This window comes from Oryctolagus cuniculus, chromosome 3, assembly GCF_051225735.1.
Source record: "Oryctolagus cuniculus isolate XC-2025 breed Fujian yellow rabbit chromosome 3, ASM5122573v1, whole genome shotgun sequence".
In the NCBI taxonomy this organism is placed as follows: Eukaryota; Metazoa; Chordata; class Mammalia; order Lagomorpha; family Leporidae; genus Oryctolagus; species Oryctolagus cuniculus.
In genome coordinates, this window is record NC_142869.1 from 889604 (window position 1) to 908510 (window position 18907).

At 68.2% G+C, this 18907-nt stretch overlaps 1 protein-coding gene across 17 annotated transcripts in view; it reads left to right on the top strand.

The window, feature by feature from the left end:
• KIF1A (kinesin family member 1A) overlaps positions 1 to 18907 on the top strand; it is a 66488-nt gene that overhangs the window by 34677 nt on the left and 12904 nt on the right. For 9 of the 17 annotated variants that reach the window (XM_051839320.3, XM_051839321.3, XM_051839322.3 and 6 more), the window contains 14 exons: positions 810 to 958; positions 1381 to 1559; positions 2696 to 2833; positions 8429 to 8547; positions 10066 to 10151; positions 10935 to 11076; positions 11173 to 11341; positions 11428 to 11518; positions 12579 to 12697; positions 13100 to 13155; positions 13686 to 13794; positions 14430 to 14496; positions 14583 to 14667; positions 17164 to 17269. In XM_051839320.3, the coding sequence (XP_051695280.1) occupies positions 810 to 958; positions 1381 to 1559; positions 2696 to 2833; positions 8429 to 8547; positions 10066 to 10151; positions 10935 to 11076; positions 11173 to 11341; positions 11428 to 11518; positions 12579 to 12697; positions 13100 to 13155; positions 13686 to 13794; positions 14430 to 14496; positions 14583 to 14667; positions 17164 to 17269 (1615 nt within the window). Of the gene's footprint in view, positions 1 to 809; positions 959 to 1380; positions 1560 to 2695; positions 2834 to 3491; positions 3765 to 8428; positions 8548 to 10065; positions 10152 to 10934; positions 11077 to 11172; positions 11342 to 11427; positions 11519 to 12578; positions 12698 to 13099; positions 13156 to 13685; positions 13795 to 14429; positions 14497 to 14582; positions 14668 to 17163; positions 17270 to 18907 lie in introns of all 17 variants that reach the window. The other 8 variants (XM_051839311.3, XM_051839312.3, XM_051839313.3 and 5 more) reach the window with 1 other exon arrangement.

An 18907-nucleotide genomic window follows, 5' to 3' on the forward strand; every position in this document is an offset into this window, starting at 1 on the left:
ACAAACTGACACACCTCACATACTGACACTGATGTGCACACACACTGACACACACCTCACACACTGACACACTCCTCACACACTGACAGTGATTTGCACACACACACACCTCACACACTGACACACTCCACAAACACTGACACACTCCTCACACACAGACACACTGATGTGCACACACACACTGAAACACCTCACACACTGACACACACACACTGATGTGCACACACTGACACACTAACACACGCACACTGACACACACCTCACACACTCACCAGTCCAGTGAGATTCCTTCTCAGAACTCAGGGACTCTGGGTGGGAGGGGCAGCTGAGAGGTGGTGGTCTGGGAGGGAGGAGGGGCGGTGGTCTGGGAGGGAGGAGGGGCAGTGGTCTGGGAGGGAGGAGGGGCAGTCTTGGCTCCAGGAGGAGCTCCCGGCCTTTCTCCCGAGGGCCCAGTGGACAGACAGGCGCGTGCCCTGGGAGGGCCAGTCCCACCCTGTGGGCACCATCTGCTCTCCCGCCCCCTCCCAATTCCCTGCCCCCAGTGCCGAATGTGGCTCCCATGGATGAGGTCTCCCACCCTCTCCTGGCACAGAGCCGCCCTGGCCTGGGCTGGAGGGGGTGCCTGGAGCCACAGAGCCAGGACAGGGGCCTGCCCCCTGCCCCCCTCAGGCCACAGGGACCACGGTGGGCGTCGGTGTCCAGCCTGTGATCTTTTCATTCGGGTGCCACCCTGTGGGGTCAGCCAGGGCCCCCTGCAGTGCCGGCCCCGGGTGGGGCGTGGTGGGCAGTGCTGTGGCCTCTCCCTGCAGTTCAGTGGACGGAACGGGAGTGTGAGCTGGCGCTGTGGGCCTTCCGGAAGTGGAAGTGGTACCAGTTCACATCCCTGCGGGACCTGCTATGGGGCAACGCCATCTTCCTCAAGGAAGCCAACGCCATCAGTGTGGAGCTGAAGAAGAAGGTGCAGCCCCCCCCCCCTGCAGGCCCCACTGTTCTTCTACAGCCCCGCCCCTCCCTCTGCAGCCCCACCCTCCCTCTGCAGCCCCGCCCCTCCCTCTGCAGCCCCACCCTCCCTCTGCAGCCCCGCCCCTCCCTCTGCAGCCCCACCCTCCCTCTGCAGCCCCGCCCCTCCCTCTGCAGGCCCCATCCCTCCTTCTGAAGCCCCGCCCACCCAGCCTGGGCCACTGGAAGTGAGGGCAGTTGAGGGTGGCCCTAGGACCGGCTGGGGTGGGCTCATCACCCTCTGTGCGCAGGGCAGGCATGGCCATCAGGGCTGATGGAGCAGGTGGCACTGTCCAGTGGACTCCGGGGGTGTGGGGCTGAGATCCAAGTTGGCAGGGAGGCCCTGGCCTGGCTGACCGGGGTCGTCTTCCTCCTGCCCAGGTCCAGTTCCAGTTTGTCCTCCTCACTGACACGCTGTACTCCCCGCTGCCTCCGGACCTGCTGCCCCCGGAGGCGGCCAAGGACCGGGAGACACGGCCCTTCCCCCGCACCATTGTGGCCGTGGAGGTCCAGGACCAGAAGAACGGGGCCACCCACTACTGGACGCTGGAGAAGCTCAGGTGGGCTGGCGGGCAGTCGAGGGGCCAGGGCTGCCTCCCCCAGGGATGGTGGATGCGCTGTTTCTCCTGCCTTCGTTCCGTGGTCACGTGTGGAAAACAAGGAGATGGGGGCTGAGGCCAGGGGCCAGGAGCTGTGGCAGTGTTCCTGGTTCGAGGGCTTGCGTGGGAGAAGCCCAGAGGGCCTGGGGGTATACTGTCCCCCAGCCAGCCGGAGCCGGGAGAGGCAGGGAGGGGGCAGCTCCTGGACCCCGGACACTTGCAGGAGGTAGAGGTGGAACTGGGGCAGGGCCGGCCAGGGAGCGGGAGAGGGCAGCCAGGGACCGCTTGTCCGTCCCTGCTGGACAGGAGGGCTCCTGCACTGCACACACTCTGGCCTGCGCCAGGTCTCACTGTCACGCCGAGAGGCACAGCCAGGCATCACTCAGTCCTCGGGCGGAGAGGAGGCGGCGCGTGGTCTGGACCGGGAGGGAGCCAGGGGCAGGCGGGGCAGGGGACCAGCCAGTCAGAACCGGGCTCCGGGCCTCAGTGGCGTAGGCAGGGCTGCTGGTGCCGTGTGAGAGGAGGTTAGAGAAGGGGGCGGTCTGGGCGTGGGCCCCCTCCCGCAAGGTGCTGCCTCTGGGGAGCGGCGAGACGGGAGGGGCTCCCGGAGGTGTGAGTGACGCAGTGACCGCTCTCAGACCCTCCCCTTTCTGGTGCGGTTTAGCTGCTCACACTCACGTCCATGCACCTGCAGGCACTCGCACACGACAGTCAGACACGCACTCTGCATTGTGCAGACACAGCCTCGTGCTCACCCCCACTGCACGCTCACGCCAGGCAGACGCTTGCCTCGTCACTCGGGGTGGGCCTGAGCCCCCCGCCAGGGCCCGGCCCCCGCCTTTCTTCCTTCTTGGGTAAAACTTTTGCAGCCTTTGTGCTGAGCTCTGCTCGGGCGGCCCCTCCCTCCCCCGGCAGCTTCCCGGCTGTGGACCTCGGCCACCCTGCCGCTGTCCTGCGAGGGGGTGGGGGCAGTCAGGGGTGAGCCTGCCGCTCGCGGTGGCTCAGGGGCTTCCTGCAGTGCCCCCACCCCGCCCAGGCCGCGTGACCCCGCTGCAGCTGGCCCTGGGCCCCGGTCCTCACGGCCCTGCCCCCTGCAGGCAGCGCCTGGACCTGATGCGGGAGATGTACGACCGAGCGGCCGAGGTGCCCTCCAGCGTGGTGGAAGACTGTGACAACGTGGTGACTGGCGGAGACCCCTTCTACGACCGCTTCCCCTGGTTCCGGCTGGTGGGCAGGTGGGCGCCTCCTCCCGTCCCTGGCTGAGAGAGAGGGTGGGGGGTCCATGGGGGCAGGAAGTGGGCCTCCTCCTGAGGCCTGGAGCCCCCACAGGAGAGGACGCCCAGGACGCCTGCCCATCCCAGCCCCACCCGTGTACGCCCCACGCCTGCCCAGGCCCTACCGAGCCCCCTCTGGCCCACGGTAGCCCCGTTCTTCCAAGCGACCTGGGAGGGGGTCTCGGCACCGCCCACCCACCCTGCAGTGCAGGACCCTGGGTCCACATGTGAACACGGGAGGCTCCGTCACCTGCTGGCCTTGGGGTGGGAACATGAGGTGGAGCTGGGTCCCAGCCCCCGTCCTCCCGTGGTCCCTCTCCTGGGCTGTGTCCAGCCCTGCACCCCACATGGCCAAGCTCTCGAGGTCCTCACAGCGCCAGCTGCGCCCGGCCAGGACCCCTGTTCTCACCCACACCTCCGGTGCCTTCCAGAACCTTCCAAGCCGTCCGGCTGGCCACACACGATCTCTTCCCAAGGCCGGGGACGGGGGCATTTTGTTCCATGTCCTGGCGGCTGCGAGTCGGTCTGGGTTTGACAGCAGCCGCCCCGCCCGCCCCGGCCCCGCCCACCCCGCGAGCGGCTGTGTTAACTTCTCTCTGTCTTGTCGCACTAACCTCAGTTCAGCCATCTCTGGCTGCAACAGCTACCCTCTTCTCAACACATGCATGAGCGAGCGCATGGCTGCTCTCACCCCCTCCCCAACCTTCTCGAGCCCCGACTCCGACGCCACCGAGCTTGCCGAGGAGCAGAGCGTGGGGGAGGAGGAGGAGGAGGAGGAGGAGGAGGAGGAGCAGGAGGAGCACCTGGAGGACGACGTCTTTCCGGAGCACACGCTGTGCGACGGCCGGGACCCGTTTTACGACCGGCCCCCCCTGTTCAGTTTAGTAGGAAGGTTGGTGAGGCCGAGCACAGCATGCTGGGAAGGACCCAGCTCTTTGGCGCAGGAGCACTGCCGCGGGCCGGAGCCTGGGCGAGGCAGGCTGAGGGGAGGGGCCTGAGGGAGCCTGGGCTCCCCGCGCGTCCCCAGGGCGGGGCTCTGGCCCAGCAGGGGGTCGGTCCAGTTACAGGAGAGGCAGAGGGTCCGGCCTGGGAGCCCCGGGGTGGCCGCGGCTCAGGCCCCTAATGCCTTCCTTGTGCAGGGGCCTTGGAAAGCGAGGCCTAGCCGCCTGCGGCCCGGGTGCCTGGCCCCTCGTCCCGGGGCTCGGCTTGGTCCTGGTGGGAGTGGCTTTACTTCCTTCCACGGCTGTCGGGAGCAGCTGTCTGTGGAAGAGGAGCCGGGCTCAGAGGGGCCGTGCTGAGGCCGGGGAAGCAGCCGGCCCCTCCCCCACCCCCGAAGCCTGGGGGCCTGGGCAGACCCTGGCCCACCAGAGGAGAGTGTGTCCCGGCTCCTCCTGGCCCACTGCCCACGGCAGAGTGGAGCTGCTGCTAAGCCCTCCTGGATGATGCGAGAGGCGAGGCCAGGAGGTGGGCGTGGGCCGTGGGGACGAGCCCTGCCTGCAGCCACGTCAGACACGCGCAGCCTGCGTGGGCAGCAGGCGCCGGAGACCCAGCTGCAGTGGGCAGTGGCTGATGTCTCGAGCTCATGTACATCAAGAGGCTTGAGATAATTGTAAATAATTAATAATAATTGTAAATCAATAATAATTAAAAATAATAATTTTAAATCTATTTACTTGAGAGGCAGGGAGAGAGAGAGAGAGAGAGATCTGCTATCTGCTCTCATTCCCCGAGTGCCCACAGCAGGCAGGGCTGGGCCAGGCCGGAGCCAGGAGCCCAGAGCTCCACCCTGGTTCCCCATGTGGGTCAGGGGCACTGGACTCGAGCCGTCACCTGCTGCACGTTAGCGGGAAGGTGGCAACGGAGCAGCCAGGACTCCCCTGTGGGGGCCTCTGCCCAGCCCAGCCCTAACGGCTACACCAAATGAACCCCTGGATGGTTTTTCATAGCAACCCCCCTTCTGGATCCTGCCCAAGCCAGGGAGCGGGCAGCCCAGCGCCGGAAGCCTTCGGTGGCCCCTGGCCCCGGGGTTAGCGCTGGGCTAACTCCGGCCTGGGAAGGTAGCAGGTGCCTGGATTTCTGCGAGTGTCGTGGGGGTGGTGGGCTGGCCTGCTGGGGACAGACGTCACGGCCGTCTCCCTCCGAGGTGCCGGGCTCTGGACATTCTGCAGGGGCTGAGAGAGGAAGCAGACCCCAGGCCAGCTCCACGCAGGCCTCTAGGTGTCCGGGAGGCATGGGCAGGGGTCAGGAGCTGCAGGGGTGGCACATTGGGCCAGGCGTGGGCTCCTGCAGTGTCGGCCGGAAAGAGCTGGGTCCTTCCACCGTTTCTTTCCCCCCTCGTGGATTTGAGATTTTACAAAACCACCAAACCAAACGACGGTCCTTGCCGAGAGGCCCGGCCCCCGTCCAGGGCGGCCTCTGACGGCCTCGTGGGCAGCCATCCTGGTCTTTTTGTTCTGGCAAGAATTGGCTTCTCCCGCGCAGCGGCTATGCAGGCCCAGCCTGGGAAGGACCCACCGGGATTTGCCTTTTATCCTGGTAGCTGCTGGCTCTCTCTCCAAAGCTTGAGCAAAATTGGGCGCCCACTTTTGTCCCCTCTGGAAAGGCTCCCCGGGTCCCAGCATGCATCTCTGCACCTCACCAATCTGTGGTTAGCGCTGCCTCCTCCCTCCCGCCGTGCCGTGTCTGCCTCTGCCGCCTCCTCCCCTCGGGGTGGGTTTCAGTCTGCTTCAAGGTACACTCGCCTCGTGGCACGGCCAGTCCTGTGTCCAGAGCTAGGGGCCTTGGGGGGCCTGAGGGTGGGGAGGAGAGGGTTGGTGTCAGCTGCCCAGGGGCATGGCCGGCCGCGTCAGGGCTGGGCTGGGCTCTGGCCCCCTGGTGGCAGCAGGGACGGCTCTGCCACCTGCAGGCAGGGGTGGGGAGCCCAGCCTGCCCCCCGCGAGGGCTGTGAGGCCTGGGCAGCAGCAGGAGGCGCTGCCCCCTCAGCCCCATCGTCTTGTGCCCCAGCTGCATCCATTGGGTGAGCCCTACTAGTGTCAGGCAGCTTCCAGGCCCGGCCCACAGCCCCCCCCCCCCGGTGGCTGGTGCTTGCCCTGGGGACAGTGGCTGTGGGGGTCCCAAGGGCTCCCTCACCATCACCAAGCGGACTGGGATGGGATGGGGTCAGCCAGCGAGGCTACTTTGGCTTCTAGAACACTTGGCACCAAAGCTGCCAACACAGCCACGACCCCCGCCTGGGCGCCCAGGGCAAATGCCCCGGGAATGTGTGTCTGCCCTCAGTGGGGTTGTGAGGTCAGGGAAGGGGAGGAGGGGCCCAGCCCCCAGGGTCGCTGTCACTGTCTCAGCACCAGCCTCCTACCTCGGGCAGTGGCTGCCCAGCCGGGTCTGGGTGTGACCTGGGCTGCTTCTCTGTTAACAGAACTGTGGGCAGCGGAGCGTGGCCAGCGCTGGGTGGGAGTTGGGCAGGGGCTGGCTGCGGGTTCAGGGCCTGGGCCCTGCTCTGTGCCTTGGTTCCTCTTCCGAAACACTGCTTCAGATCTCTGTGCCATCGGGGATCCTGGCCTGTGCACCCCTAAGAAGCCACGGTACCCTGTTAGGGACACAGCCCTGCCCCAACCCCGACCACAGAGGCTCCGTCCCTGTGAGTGCTCGCCAAGGCGCTGGCTGCTGTGGGTCTCCGGCCTCCCTGGCCGCCAGCTTGCCTCACAGGGGCTTGAGCCTGGTCTGTGAGCCCGGCCCCCACCTTGTATGTGGAAAGCTGCATCCGGGCTGTGCCCGGCTCCTGAGCCCGCTGGTCAGCCACTCACGGAGGCCATGCTTGGCTCCTACCAGCTTTCACCAGTAGCGGGCGCTGTGGGGACAGCCGGGCCTGCCCTGCCTCAACCTCACTGCTTCCTGCCCTGAACCCAGCTGTCCAGGGCTGTGGGGAGGTCCCATCAGGTCAGTGCCCAGAGACCCTCTGGTTGCTGTGGACCCTGGCAGGGGCCAGTGCTGGGCCAGTGAGGGGCTCCAGGGAGACCCCTGCAGTAGCATAAGGGTGTGGAGGAGGAGGAGGGGCTGGGCTGGCGCCAGGTTCTGAGTCCCTGTCGTGGGGAAGTGGAGCAGGGTCAGGGCCCCGCTGGGAAGAGCCCCACTTGCCCCCCTACCCGGCCCGGTGCCTGAGCCACGGTGCCTGTCTGGAGTCCCTTGTCCCTCAGGACAGCTGGGGGGTGGGGTGGGAGCTCGCCAGCTCCCAGACCCCTACCCAGTGTCCCCCTGGCCGGCAGGCTGTGGACTCCCCTCCCTGTCCCCCATCACCTGCCTTCCTGGCTGAGACCCTAGGCTTCTCTGCTCCTTCCCCACCCCTGCACCCACCCAATCCTGACTTCCTGGCTTCCCACCTGCTCCCGTGTGCACATCCTGCCCACCCACTGCTGTGTCCATGTCCTGCCCACCCACTCCCGTGTCCACGTCCTTCTCTCCCCACCTGCTCCCATGTCCACGTCCTGCCCACCCACTCCCATGTCCACGTCCTTCTCTCCCCACCTGCTCCCATGTCCACGTCCTGTCCACTCACTCCCGTGTCCACATCCTGCCCACCCACTCCTGTGTCCATGTCCTGACCACCCACTCCCGTGTCCATGTCCTGCCCACCCGCTCCCACGTCCATGTCCTGTCCACCCGCTCCCGTGTCCATGTCCTGCCCACCCACTCCTGTGTCCATGTCCTGCCCACCCGCTCCCATGTCCATGTCCTGCTCTCCCCACCTGCCCCCGTGTCCACGTCCTGTCCACTCACTCCATTGTCCACGTCCTGCTCTCCCCACCTGCTCCCGTGTCCACGTCCTGCCCACCCACTCCAAGCTGGTCCCACACCCCCTCGTGGGATGCAGTGCTGTTAACCCCTCCACTGGGGGCGGGTTCCCAGTCTGAGCTCACCCGGACAACCCTCCTGTGCCCGGTCCCTGCCCCCAGGAGATCCTGAGTGCTGGGTGAGGGTCCTCCAGGGCCCCCGTCCTCCTCAGAACAGCGCACACCCTGGGGACAATGGCCTGGGCCTGGGCTGTCCCGGCGCCAGCAGGGGCATCACGCGGCAGCGCCCTGCGTCCGGGTGCTCCGTTCCACCAGCCCGCCTTGGTGCCATGTGGGGGTGCCCCATCCCCCTGACCCGCCGAGCGTCTGCGCCGTTTGTGGAAGGGGCTCTGCGGGAGTCGTAGCCATCCGGGGGGGCCCCGGGGTGGGGAGGCGGAGGCGCTGCCTGGCGCCCGTCACCGCTGAGAGTCCTTGAAGCAGGCTGGAGCCCCAGCGCTCTCGGTCAGAGGGCCTGTGCTCGGCCTCCGCCGTCCTCTGCCCACTGCGGCTCACGCCCTCCTCCTCCTCCTCCTCCTCTTGCACCTCCTCCTGTCTCCCCAGTGCCTCACTCCCCAGGGAACCCCCGCCCTGCCTGTCCTGCCTGCCCCCGCCCGCCCTGGCTGTCTCGCTTTGCTCTGCTTTGCAGCGTGTTGTACGCCGGCCGTGCTGCCGCCGCTGCTCCTGCCGCACACGCTCGGGGTGGCGCTGACCGCGGCCTCTGCTCCCCCAGGGCCTTCGTCTACCTGAGCAACCTGCTGTACCCCGTGCCCCTGGTGCACCGCGTGGCCATCGTCAGCGAGAAGGGCGAGGTCAAGGGTTTCCTCCGTGTGGCTGTGCAGGCGATCTCAGGTGTGTGCGACTCGGCGCTGGGCCGGGGCGGTCCTTGGCTCCGCCTCCTGAGCCCAGGCCCTCCGAGCCCCCTCCTCCCTTCAGGAACAGCCTCCCCACCGCCCCCCTGGGGAAGGCTGCAGACCCCACCCATGGCCCCATTACTGCACCATCTCTGGGTATTGGTCTGCTCGCTTGTTAATGGAACCAGGGTCAGTACATCCCCCAGCGGGACGTCCGCCCGCCCCTCCCTTCCTCACCCACACGCCTCCCTGTCAAGGGCCTTGGCCATGTGGGCACCCTGGGGAGAGCGTGGAGGGGGCAGACAGACTGGGCAGCTGGCTGGACGGGGCGGGGACAGGCTCAGAGGGCCCCAGCCAGGTGTCTCCATGCCCCCTCCCGAGACCCCCCCGCACTCCAAGATCTCCAGGCCTCTCTCCTGAGATGGCTGCAGCCCCCTCGACTTGCGCGTGACCCCCTGCAGATGCCTCAAGCCCCCCCCCCCCCGACACACACTCGGATGCCTGGCCTCCGCTGTAGCCTGATGTCCTGGCCACTTTAGGGGATTTTAGCTCCACCTCAGTGATTCGCTTAACTAACCGGACCCCTCTGCCGAATCCTCATGGGCCCCCAACTTCCGGATGCTCCCTTAGCTCCCCCGGGCGGCCCGGGAGCCTGCTCTCGTCACTGCTAGCCCAGGAGGACCGGGCACATGAGGTGCACCCTCATCCCGCCAGGGCTGCTCCCGCTCTGCGGGGCCTCTCACGGGCCAGTGCAGGCGTCTCCACTCCCCCCTGCTACCCTCACAGTCAGACCACAGTCGTCCCCACCTGCCCCACCTGTCCCCACCTGAGGGGCTGCTGGGGTCCCTGTGGCCGGTGTTGGAGCTCTGTGAGGCTTACTGCCAGGGCCACCAGTCAGGCAGGTGCCCAGGTCGGGGACCCCCAAGTCCCTGTGTCCCCTGGTCACACTGGGAGGTGGCTGCTGCAGGGGCCCTCACCTGCGCCGGGTCCCCAGGCCTCCTGCTTGGGTGGCACCTATACCCCCGCCTGTGGCTGTGGTGCCTGCCAGCTGCAGGCCTGGCTGGGCGGCGGCGGAGCAGCTGCGTGGTGGGGAGGGCTGTGAGACTGTCCCGCGGCCCGTGTGGGGCGCGGGGAGGACATTGGAGCCTGGCACAGACGGTCAAGTGCCCGGGGGTCAGGGTGGCCAGCAGAGCCCAGGTCAGGGGCATCTTGAGGCCGCAGGAAGGGGTGGGGGATTGCTGGAGGCTTTGCGGGCCAGGGCGCGGGGGAGCCGCCTGGGGCCGTGCAGTGACCAGGTGGGTGGCCTCCGAGAGGTGGAGCTAGCAGGTCCTGGGGCGATTGTCCAGCCCCTATCAAAGAGCAGGGCCTCCTGTGGGCCCCGGGCAGCGCAGACTGGGGCGTGTGGGGCCAGAGCCTTGCCGCCTGCTGCGTGTCCTGTGCCCTCACCCTCGGCCTGGCCGCCCGCACCCCCTGGGGACCTGCGGGGCCCTGACCGTCCACCTGGTTTCTCTCACAGCTGATGAGGAGGCCCCCGATTACGGCTCCGGCGTCCGCCAGTCGGGCACCGCAAAGATCTCCTTCGACGACCAGCATTTCGAAAAGGTACGAGAGGGGCTCAGGCTGCGCTGGGCTGGGCCGCTGCCCCGGGCCTCTGGGGCCAGGGTCCTCCCGTGGCTCTGTCCCTCCCTGTTGGGAGCACGCCACGCCCCTCCCCTGGTTTGCAGAGCTCTCCAGATCCAGCCGTGTCCTACCAGGGCCACCCTTGGCCTGATCCGGGCCAAGCACAGGGTGGGAGCTGAGAGGCCCCAGGCTCTGACCGCCCTCCTGGGCCGCTTCTGCTCCGCTCTCCCAGCACCTGCGTTTGCACTGCCCCTCACCCGGCCTCCCTGAGCCTCGTGCTCACGAGAAGGGACCCGACCCAGAGCTCCCTTCTCCCAGGAGAGACTGCAGCGGGGACCCCCATGCTGGGACCCCATGCAGCACCCCCCACTGGGCCCCCCATGCTGGGCATCCCATGCCTGGCCCCTCACAGCACCCCCCACGCTGGGCACCCAACACAACAGCCCCTGCACTAGTGCCCAGTGCCTTGACTGAGGCTGGGGTCTGCCCCAATCCCTTCCCTCTCCTGGAGGGGGTTCTCAGAGCTGGGGACGTGCAGGACAGAAGACTCACCAGCCTCCTGCCTGTGGGGGTGGGAGGGGCCAGTACTGAAGACACAGTCAGCTCCCCAGTCCCCAGTGTCCCCCTCCAGGGCCTCACGGAGCTGAGAGGTGGGAGTGAACCCAGGAGGCCCAGGGAGGGGCGGGGCTGCCTCCCAGATGTCCGCAGGTGCCCGCAGGCCCCAGGCAGCACCGCCGTGGTGGGCTCTGGTTTGTCCCCCCACAGCTCCAGTCCGAGTCCTGCCCCGCCGTGGTGGGAATGTCGCGCTCGGGGACCTCCCAGGAGGAGCTGCGCATCGTGGAGGGCCAGGGCCAGGGCGCGGACACAGGGCCCTCAGCCGATGAGGTCAACAACAACACCTGCTCGGGTAGGTGGCCACCCGCCGCCCGCGGCCCCCCCCCCCCCGCCCCGCCGCTCTGGAGCGTGGCCGGCAGTTGCCCTTGCTCTCCCCTTGGCCCCGCAGCGGTGCCCGCGGAAGGCCTGCTCGACAGCCCCGAGAAAGCCACGCTGGACGGGGCCCTGGACGCGGCCGGGGACCACCTGCGCCTGAACAGTACCTTCACCTTCCGCGTCACGGTGCTGCAGGCCTCCAGCATCTCCGCCGAGTACGCCGACATCTTCTGCCAGTTCAAGTGAGCGCACGAGGCAGGCTGTGCCCGGGAGGCGGCGGGCCCTGGCCCCGTCCCCACCCGGCCACGAGTCTCCGTCCACTTTGCAGCTTCATCCACCGCCACGACGAGGCCTTCTCCACGGAGCCCCTGAAGAACACGGGCAGGGGCCCCCCTCTCGGCTTCTACCACGTCCAGAACGTACGTCGGAGCCCCTTCCCCTCCCTCCGGCCACCTGCTCGTCCTCCCCGCCCCTGCCTCGCCCTGGCAACACTGGCCTGGTGCCAGGAGCCAGCAGGGGCCCAGGGCCGAGGCCTCCTGTGCCAGCAGGGGTGTGTGGGCTGCGGCCAGCGGCGGGGCCCCCTGGTGGGTTTACACTTGCAGCTGGGATCAGGAGAGACCCTGAGAGCTCCCCACAGCGAGTAGAGGCAGACACAGACACAGTGTCCAGTGCCTTGGTGCCCAGGGTTTGTGCTGAGAGCTGGGCCCTGGCCTGAACCCCAGGGGTGAGGAGGAGGGGGCGGCCCCTGGGCTGCGGAGCCCCTCAGTGCCATCCTGAGAGGTCGGGAGTGACCAGGCAGCTCAGCGTCTCAGCTGGGCTCCCAGCGGCCCAAGAAGGGGCCAGGGCCAGCTAGCCAGGAGTCCCTGGGCGGGGCGGCCACTGCCCGGGGTCCCTGGGCTGAGCCCCTGGATGGGGCAGCCACTGATGGGGCTCCCTGGGCAGCTGGGCGGGGCAGCCGCTGCCCAGTGGGCAGCCTGGAGACCTGCATGAGGCCCACAGGTGGGCGGCTGAACCGCAGGGCTGCGTGTCCTCACGCCCTGGAGCTGGAGTCCCTCCTGAGGCCTCCTGAGCCCCCGAGCCTGCTGCCCCTCCTGCGAGTCTGCGTCGGCCCCCATTGGAGGGGTCTCCCCAGCAGGCCCCGGGACCTGCGGGGGCGGGGCAGTTTCAAGACACAGCCGCCTCTGAGGGGAGGGCCTGGACTTCACCGTGTGAATGGGGAGGGGCTGTTCACCCCTGGGCTCTTGGGGAGTGGACCCTAGACGGTCACTACCAGGGACCCCTCCTCTGTGCCTCGTCTCACCTGGGTGTGTGCCGGGCAGACCCCGGGTGTGGTGCTGGGGGAGGGGAGTGCTGGCTGGGGCCTCCCAGCTGACCTGGGTGTGTGCCGGGCAGACCCCTGGTGTGGCATTGGGGGAGGGGAGTGCTGGCTGGGGCCTCCCTCCCTGTGGACGCGGCGTGGCTGTGCCCTCTCGCCCACAGATCGCGGTGGAGGTCACCAGGTCCTTTGTGGAGTACATCAGGAGCCAGCCCATCGTGTTCGAGGTCTTCGGCCACTACCAGCAGCACCCCTTCCCGCCCCTGTGCAAGGACGTGCTGAGGTCAGCCGCCAGCCCCCCGCGCAAGGCTGCATCCGGGGCTGTGTGCCCGGGGTCGTTCAGACCCTGGCCCTGTGCCTGGCCTCCCTCTCTGGGGGCTGCGGGGCCTCCCACGGAGAAAGAATGGGGGCTGGGAGGGTCTCCGGGGGCTGTGGGTAAGGTCTCCAGCTCAGACCCCCAGGGCGTGTGCAGGGGGGTTGGGAAAGGCAGGGCAGTGACAGGCATTGTTCTGGGGGCCGGGGGCTGCTTCCTGAGGGGCCCCCTCCCAATCCGAGCTGCGGGAGGGCCTGAGTCCGTGGTCTCTCCGGGCTGGACAGAGCAGGAGGGAGACGGGGACAGGATGGGGCCGGCAGCCCCAGGCCCCAGGCCCAGCTGAAGGTGGCCTCTTGCTGGCCCTCTCTGCAGCCCCCTGAGGCCCTCACGCCGCCACTTCCCCCGCGTGATGCCGCTGTCCAAGCCAGGTAGGCGGGGGCCCATCCCGTGGTGCTGCGAGTGAGACCCAGGCCGCGTGGGTGGCGCTTTGCTGGCTGACGGCTCCTGCCGGCCCAACGCCTGGAGTCTGGGGCTCTGTCCAGCGTGTTCCCAGGGTGGTCAGCTGCCCCACGGTGACCCCTGGAGCTGAGCTGCCCAGAGCGGACCTGGTCGGGGAGGGGATGTGGAGAGCCGGGGGAGCTGAGGACAGGGCCGTGGGGCCAGGCTGAGTGCTGGTGCCGTGGGCTGTGGCTGATGTCTGGTGCAGGCCGTGTGGCACAGAGAGGGTCCCCGAGCGGCCCCCTGCAGGCATTTCTGCCTCCCTGCTGCTGCTGGGGGCTCTGGCCTCTGCCCTCTTCAAGGGCCTGTGCCCCGGCGTCGTGGCTGTGGGCTTCTCCCGCTGGGGGTGGGGGAGCCTGGTGGTGGCCTCGACGGCTGTTTCCCCGTGGGAGCTGCCCCCAGCTCGCCCTGGACACCTGCTGAGTCAGGTCTCAGCCTGCGCCTGCCTCCCCTCCTCCAGTGCCCGCCACCAAGCTCAGCACACTGACGCGGCCCTGCCCCGGGCCCTGCCACTGCAAGTACGACCTGCTGGTCTACTTCGAGATCTGCGAGCTGGAAGCCAACGGGGAGTGAGTGCTGGGCGGGGCGGGGCGGGGTGGGGCGGGGCTCCCCAGGAGGGTGATGGGGCGGGGCTCCCCAGGGGTTGTGGTGGGGGCTGGGTTCCCCAGGGGTTGTGGGGCAGGGCAGGGCTCCCCAGGGGTAATGGGGACAGGGCTCCCCTGAGCTTGTGGGAGGAGGGAGAAGGCCGTGGGAACGGGACAGAGGTGGGCCAGGATGGGCCAGGCCTTGTCCCTGTGCTAAGGACAAGTAGATGAGGGTCCCTGCCAGGTGGGGCTGGGGCACTGAGGGTGCTGGGCTCTGGAGTGATTGAGGACATTTGAGTGAGGCTTGAAGGCGGTGGGGGGGGGGTCCGTGGTGCTGCAGTGCAGGGCCAGTGGGGTCCGCCTGGCACCCTGGGAGCCGGCCTGCGCTCATGCCCCAAGGTTGGGGGAGTCCCAGGGGCTGTGCCGTGACTTCACCCAGGTCCCTTGATGGGCCAGGGATGCAGGGAACAGAGACCAAGGCCCTTGGGGGCTGTTGGATCACTCCCGGTATGGTGGGCACTGCGGGGCGGACAGTGCCGAGGGCTCCGGGCAGCCGTGGTGTCCTCCGTCCACCCCGGGACCAGGCAGAGGGGCCGGCCCTCACGCGGATTCTCTTGCAGTTACATCCCCGCCGTGGTGGACCACCGGGGAGGCATGCCGTGCATGGGGACCTTCCTGCTGCACCAGGTGCGCAGCCCCTGCCCACCCCGCTCGCTACCCCCCTGCCTGCCTGGCCCCCAGCACCAACCTGTCCTCTCTCCCGGGGCCGGCAGGGCATCCAGAGACGGATAACGGTGACGCTTCTGCACGAGACGGGCAGCCACATCCGCTGGAAGGAAGTGCGGGAGCTGGTCGTGGGTGAGTGGGGCCGTGGGGGTCGTGGGTGAGTGGGGCCCCGGGGGTTGTGGGTGAGTGGGGCTGTAGGGGTCGTGGGTGAGTGGGGCTGTAGGGGCTGTGGGTGAGTGGGGCCGTGGGGGTCGTGGGTGAGTGGGGCCCCGGGGTCGTGGGTGGGTGGGGCTGTAGGGGCTGTGGGTGAGTGGGGCCATGGGGGTCGTGGGTGAGTGGGGCTGTAGGGGCTGTGGGTGAGTGGGGCCCTGGGGGTCGTGGGTGAGTGGGGCCCTGGGGGTCGTGTGTGAGTGGGGCTGTAGGGTCTGTGGGTGAGTGGGGCCCCGGGGGTCGTGGGTGAGTGGGGCCGTGGGGGTCGTGGGTGAGTGGGCCTGTAGGAGCTGTGGGTGAGTGGGGCCGTGGGGGTCGTGGGTGAGTGGGGCTGTAGGGGCTGTGGGTGAGGTGCGCCGCGGTGGCTGTGGGGACTGTAGAGGCCACGGGGGCTTCCGGGGCCATGGGGGCTGTGAGAGCCACGGGGCTGCGGGGGCCGTGGCCCGGTGACATGCCAGCCAGCTCCGTCCAGCCGCTGTGCCAACCGGCCAAGCCTCTTGGCAGGGAGAGCCCAGGGCAGGATGACGACCCCACTTTGCTTACCCACGGGGTCAGCGTCCGGGGCCAGCTGAGGCCCACGGCCAGGGCGGCCAGGGCTGCCAGTGTCCTCTCAGCGTGGGGCCGGAGTCCGACTCCACGAACAGCACAGCCGCGCACCCAGAAGCTGTGGCTGAGCTGCTGCCCCTGGGGCCCCTCCACGCCACTGTCCCTCCAGGGAGTTACCAGTGTGGGACAGGGGCGCGTTCCTGCTGCCCGTCCTGCCACCCCGGGCACACGGTCTATCCACAGGGAGGGGCTCGGAGCATTTTCTCCATGGCTCTCGGCTCTGGTCTGCCCATGCTGTGAGGACACAGGTGGCGGTGTCTACTCTGGGTGTGCGGTCATGCAAGGCCACTTCACAGAGCACACTCAGCCCTGGGCACTCTGGTGGCCAAGGACCCTGACCCAGCACCAGGCATCCAGTGTGCAGTATTCAGTCAGCCGTCTCAGAGTAAGCTGGTGCACACCGGTTGGCGGTCACTCAGACTGAGCCACAGGGCCGGTCAGGGGTCACTCAGACGGAGCTACATACACCCGGTCAGCGGTCACTCAGACTGAACACACACCCGGTCAGGGGTCACTCAGACTGAACACACAACCGGTCAGGGGTCACTCAGACTGAACACACACCCGGTCAGGGGTCACTCAGACTGAACACACAACCGGTCAGGGGTCAGACAGAGCTACATACACCCGGTCAGTGGTCACTCAGACTGAACACACACCTGGTCAGGGGCCACTCAGGCTGAGCACACACCCGGTCAGGGGTCACTCAGACTGAACACACACCCAGTCAGGGGCCACTCAGACTGAATACACACCCGGTCAGTGGTCACTCATACTGAACACAACCCGGTCAGCGGTCACTCAGACTGAACACACACCTGGTCAGGGGCCACTCAGGCTGAGCACACACCCCATCAGCGGTCACTCAGACTGAATGCACACCTGGTCAGGGGTCACTCAGACTGAACACACACCCAGTCAGCGGTCACTCAGACTGAACACACACCCTGTCAGCGGTCACTCAGACTGAACACACACCCGGTCAGCGGTCACTCAGACTGAACACACACCCAGTCAGGTGTCACTCAGACTGAACACACACCTGGTCAGGGGTCACTCACAGATGGAGCCACACACCCGGTCAGTGGTCTCTCAGACTGAGCTGGTGCACATGGCCAGTGGTCACTGACAGGGCCACAGCCCGTGCACTCCTGGTCACACTGGGGACAGCGGTGTCCTGCCAGGCTGTTCTACCGGCCTCTCCAGACAGGGAAGGGCCCGGGCATCCCTCTGCCTGGGGCCCCTTGCATTGCTGTCCATCCCCAGCGTGGCCCCGTGCCCCTTCCTCCCCCCAAGCCCCCTCCCTGGAAGTACAGACAGGAGTTGGGGTGGGGTAGAGGTTTGGGGGTCCAGTTAAGGGGCCGGCTCTGCCTCCTGTGCTGACCGGGGGCCCCTGGACCCTCTCCTGCTCCCCCAGACTCCGAGCCCACTGTCCACAGCCCAGCCCTGTGCCCACCCGCAGAACTCTGGGATGGCGGGGTTGTGGGAAGGGGTCTTTCAAAGGGGTGGGGCCTGGGGTTGCTGTGCGCCACGTGTGTCCTCTGGGTGAGCAGAGGGGTTGTTAGGGGCACTCCTGCTGGGCGGGGGCTCTGCTGGAAATGCCCCCAGCCCAGCTGTGTTTCTGAGCATAAAAAGAGAAACCACCTCCCCTGGTGGCTGGGGCCAGGCCTTCCTGTCCCAGGTGGGGCAGCTGGCAGGGCGTCTGTTACAGCTCCAGCCTGCAGGGAGGAAGGCCTCCAGGGGCAGGGGCAGGGGCAGCGGGCGCCCTGTGGGCCCTGTCCAGCCGGGGCAGTGACGTCGCCGTCCCTGCAGGTCGCATCCGGAACACTCCAGAAACTGACGAGTCTCTGATCGACCCCAACATCCTGTCTCTCAACATCCTCTCCTCTGGGTACATCCAGCCGGCTCAGGATGACCGGTGAGTCCCCCAGGGCGACAGCCCGGGGACAGGGCCTGGGCCAGCGCCATCCACTGCCTCTGTTACCTGGCCCCCAAGCCCCCCAGCTCCCTGTCTGGGAGCGCCCTCACGTGCCCGTCACCCCGTCCCCCTGGGAGGATGAGCAGGCGACAGTGGGGCCGTGCGTGGCCCAGGCCGCTGCTTCCAGGGACACACTGCTGCAGCCAGTGTCTGGCCTCTGGCGGTGTCCAGGGCCGGGCTGCACTGCCTGGTGGTCAGCCGGGATGGGGGGTGCCCCAGGCCGGCGGCTGGCAGGTGCACCCATCTCCAGGCTCCCTCCAAGGTCCCCACAGCCTGTGCGGCCCCCAGTCGCGTGTGTCCGGGGCGGGTGAGAGCCGTCGTGCCGGAGGCAGGGGTCTGCGACACTGCTTTCCCAGGCTCCAGGACCCCTGAAGGCTCGGCCTGGTCCAGCCCTGCGCGGCGAGCCGGGGCTGGGGCTGTGTCCACGGCTCCCGGGCGCTGCCCTGCAGAAGGGAGTCCTGGGCAGGGGGCGTCCCCCATCCTGGCTTCTAGGTTGGCAGCTCCATTCCACCGTGGGGGCCGAGGCGGGACCTGCTGGGAGGTCCCATGGGGCTGGGGGTGCCGGGCAGGGGGGAGGCTGTCACACAGAGGTGGCAGCATGACGTGCAGGCAGGGGCTCGCCTGGCAGGTGTGGAGTGGGTGGGACCTGAGGACTCCCCGTGGCCTGGAAGACGCAGCCTGGCGTCGCCCACGGTAGAGAGAAGGGCCTGTCGGCCATGCTGTGGCACTGTGGGGCCTGGGCCCTGACTGCTTGGCTGTGACCTCTGACCCTCCCACCGCCCCCCACAACTCCTCAGGGCAACGAGGAGGGGTGCAGTCAGTGGGTGTCTCCCAGGCCCTCCTCCCCTGCCGTCCCCTGCACTGACGGCTGTGCTTGTGGGGTCTGCATAGCCCACCTGCTGGACAAGGCGGGGAGAGGGGTGAGGGGGAGGTGACGTAGCGGCCGGCAGCTCCTCCCATTCCTAGAGGCCACCTCATGGCCTTCAGCTCCCTGGGGCAGCAGGAGGACGTAGGGGTAGGGGGATCTGGCCTGGCTGCTGTGGCCTGTGCTTCGCCCAGCTGGTGCCACCCTGGCCTGGCCCAGACTCCCAGGGACCCTCCCCCGCCTACGGCCAACCCCCAGAGTCCTCCTGCTGCACACAGATGCTGAGGCCCAGAGCCCCGTGCTGTGTCAGCTGCCCCGCTTGTCCAGGGCCGCAGCCTCGCCCTCTCCCAGGCCAGCTGTGCAGCCTGCCCAGCTCTGAGGGTCAGCGTTGGCTCCCCCCGCACTGCCCCTCTGCCCCATGGCCTCCCCCTCTCCCAGGCCCCACTGCCCAGCTCTGAGAACCGGCATTGCTCCCCCACCCCGCACTGCCCCCGCTGCCCCGTGGCCTCTCCCTCTCCCAGACCCCGCTGCCCGGCTCCAAGGGTCGGTGTTTGCCCCCCGCCACTCCACCCTGCCCCCGCTGCCCCACGGCCTCTCCCTCTCCCAGACCCCGCTGCCCGGCTCCAAGGGTCGGTGTTGGCCCCGCGCCACTCCACCCTGCCCCCGCTGCCCCATGGCCTCCCCCTCTCCCAGGCCCCACTGCCCAGCTCTGA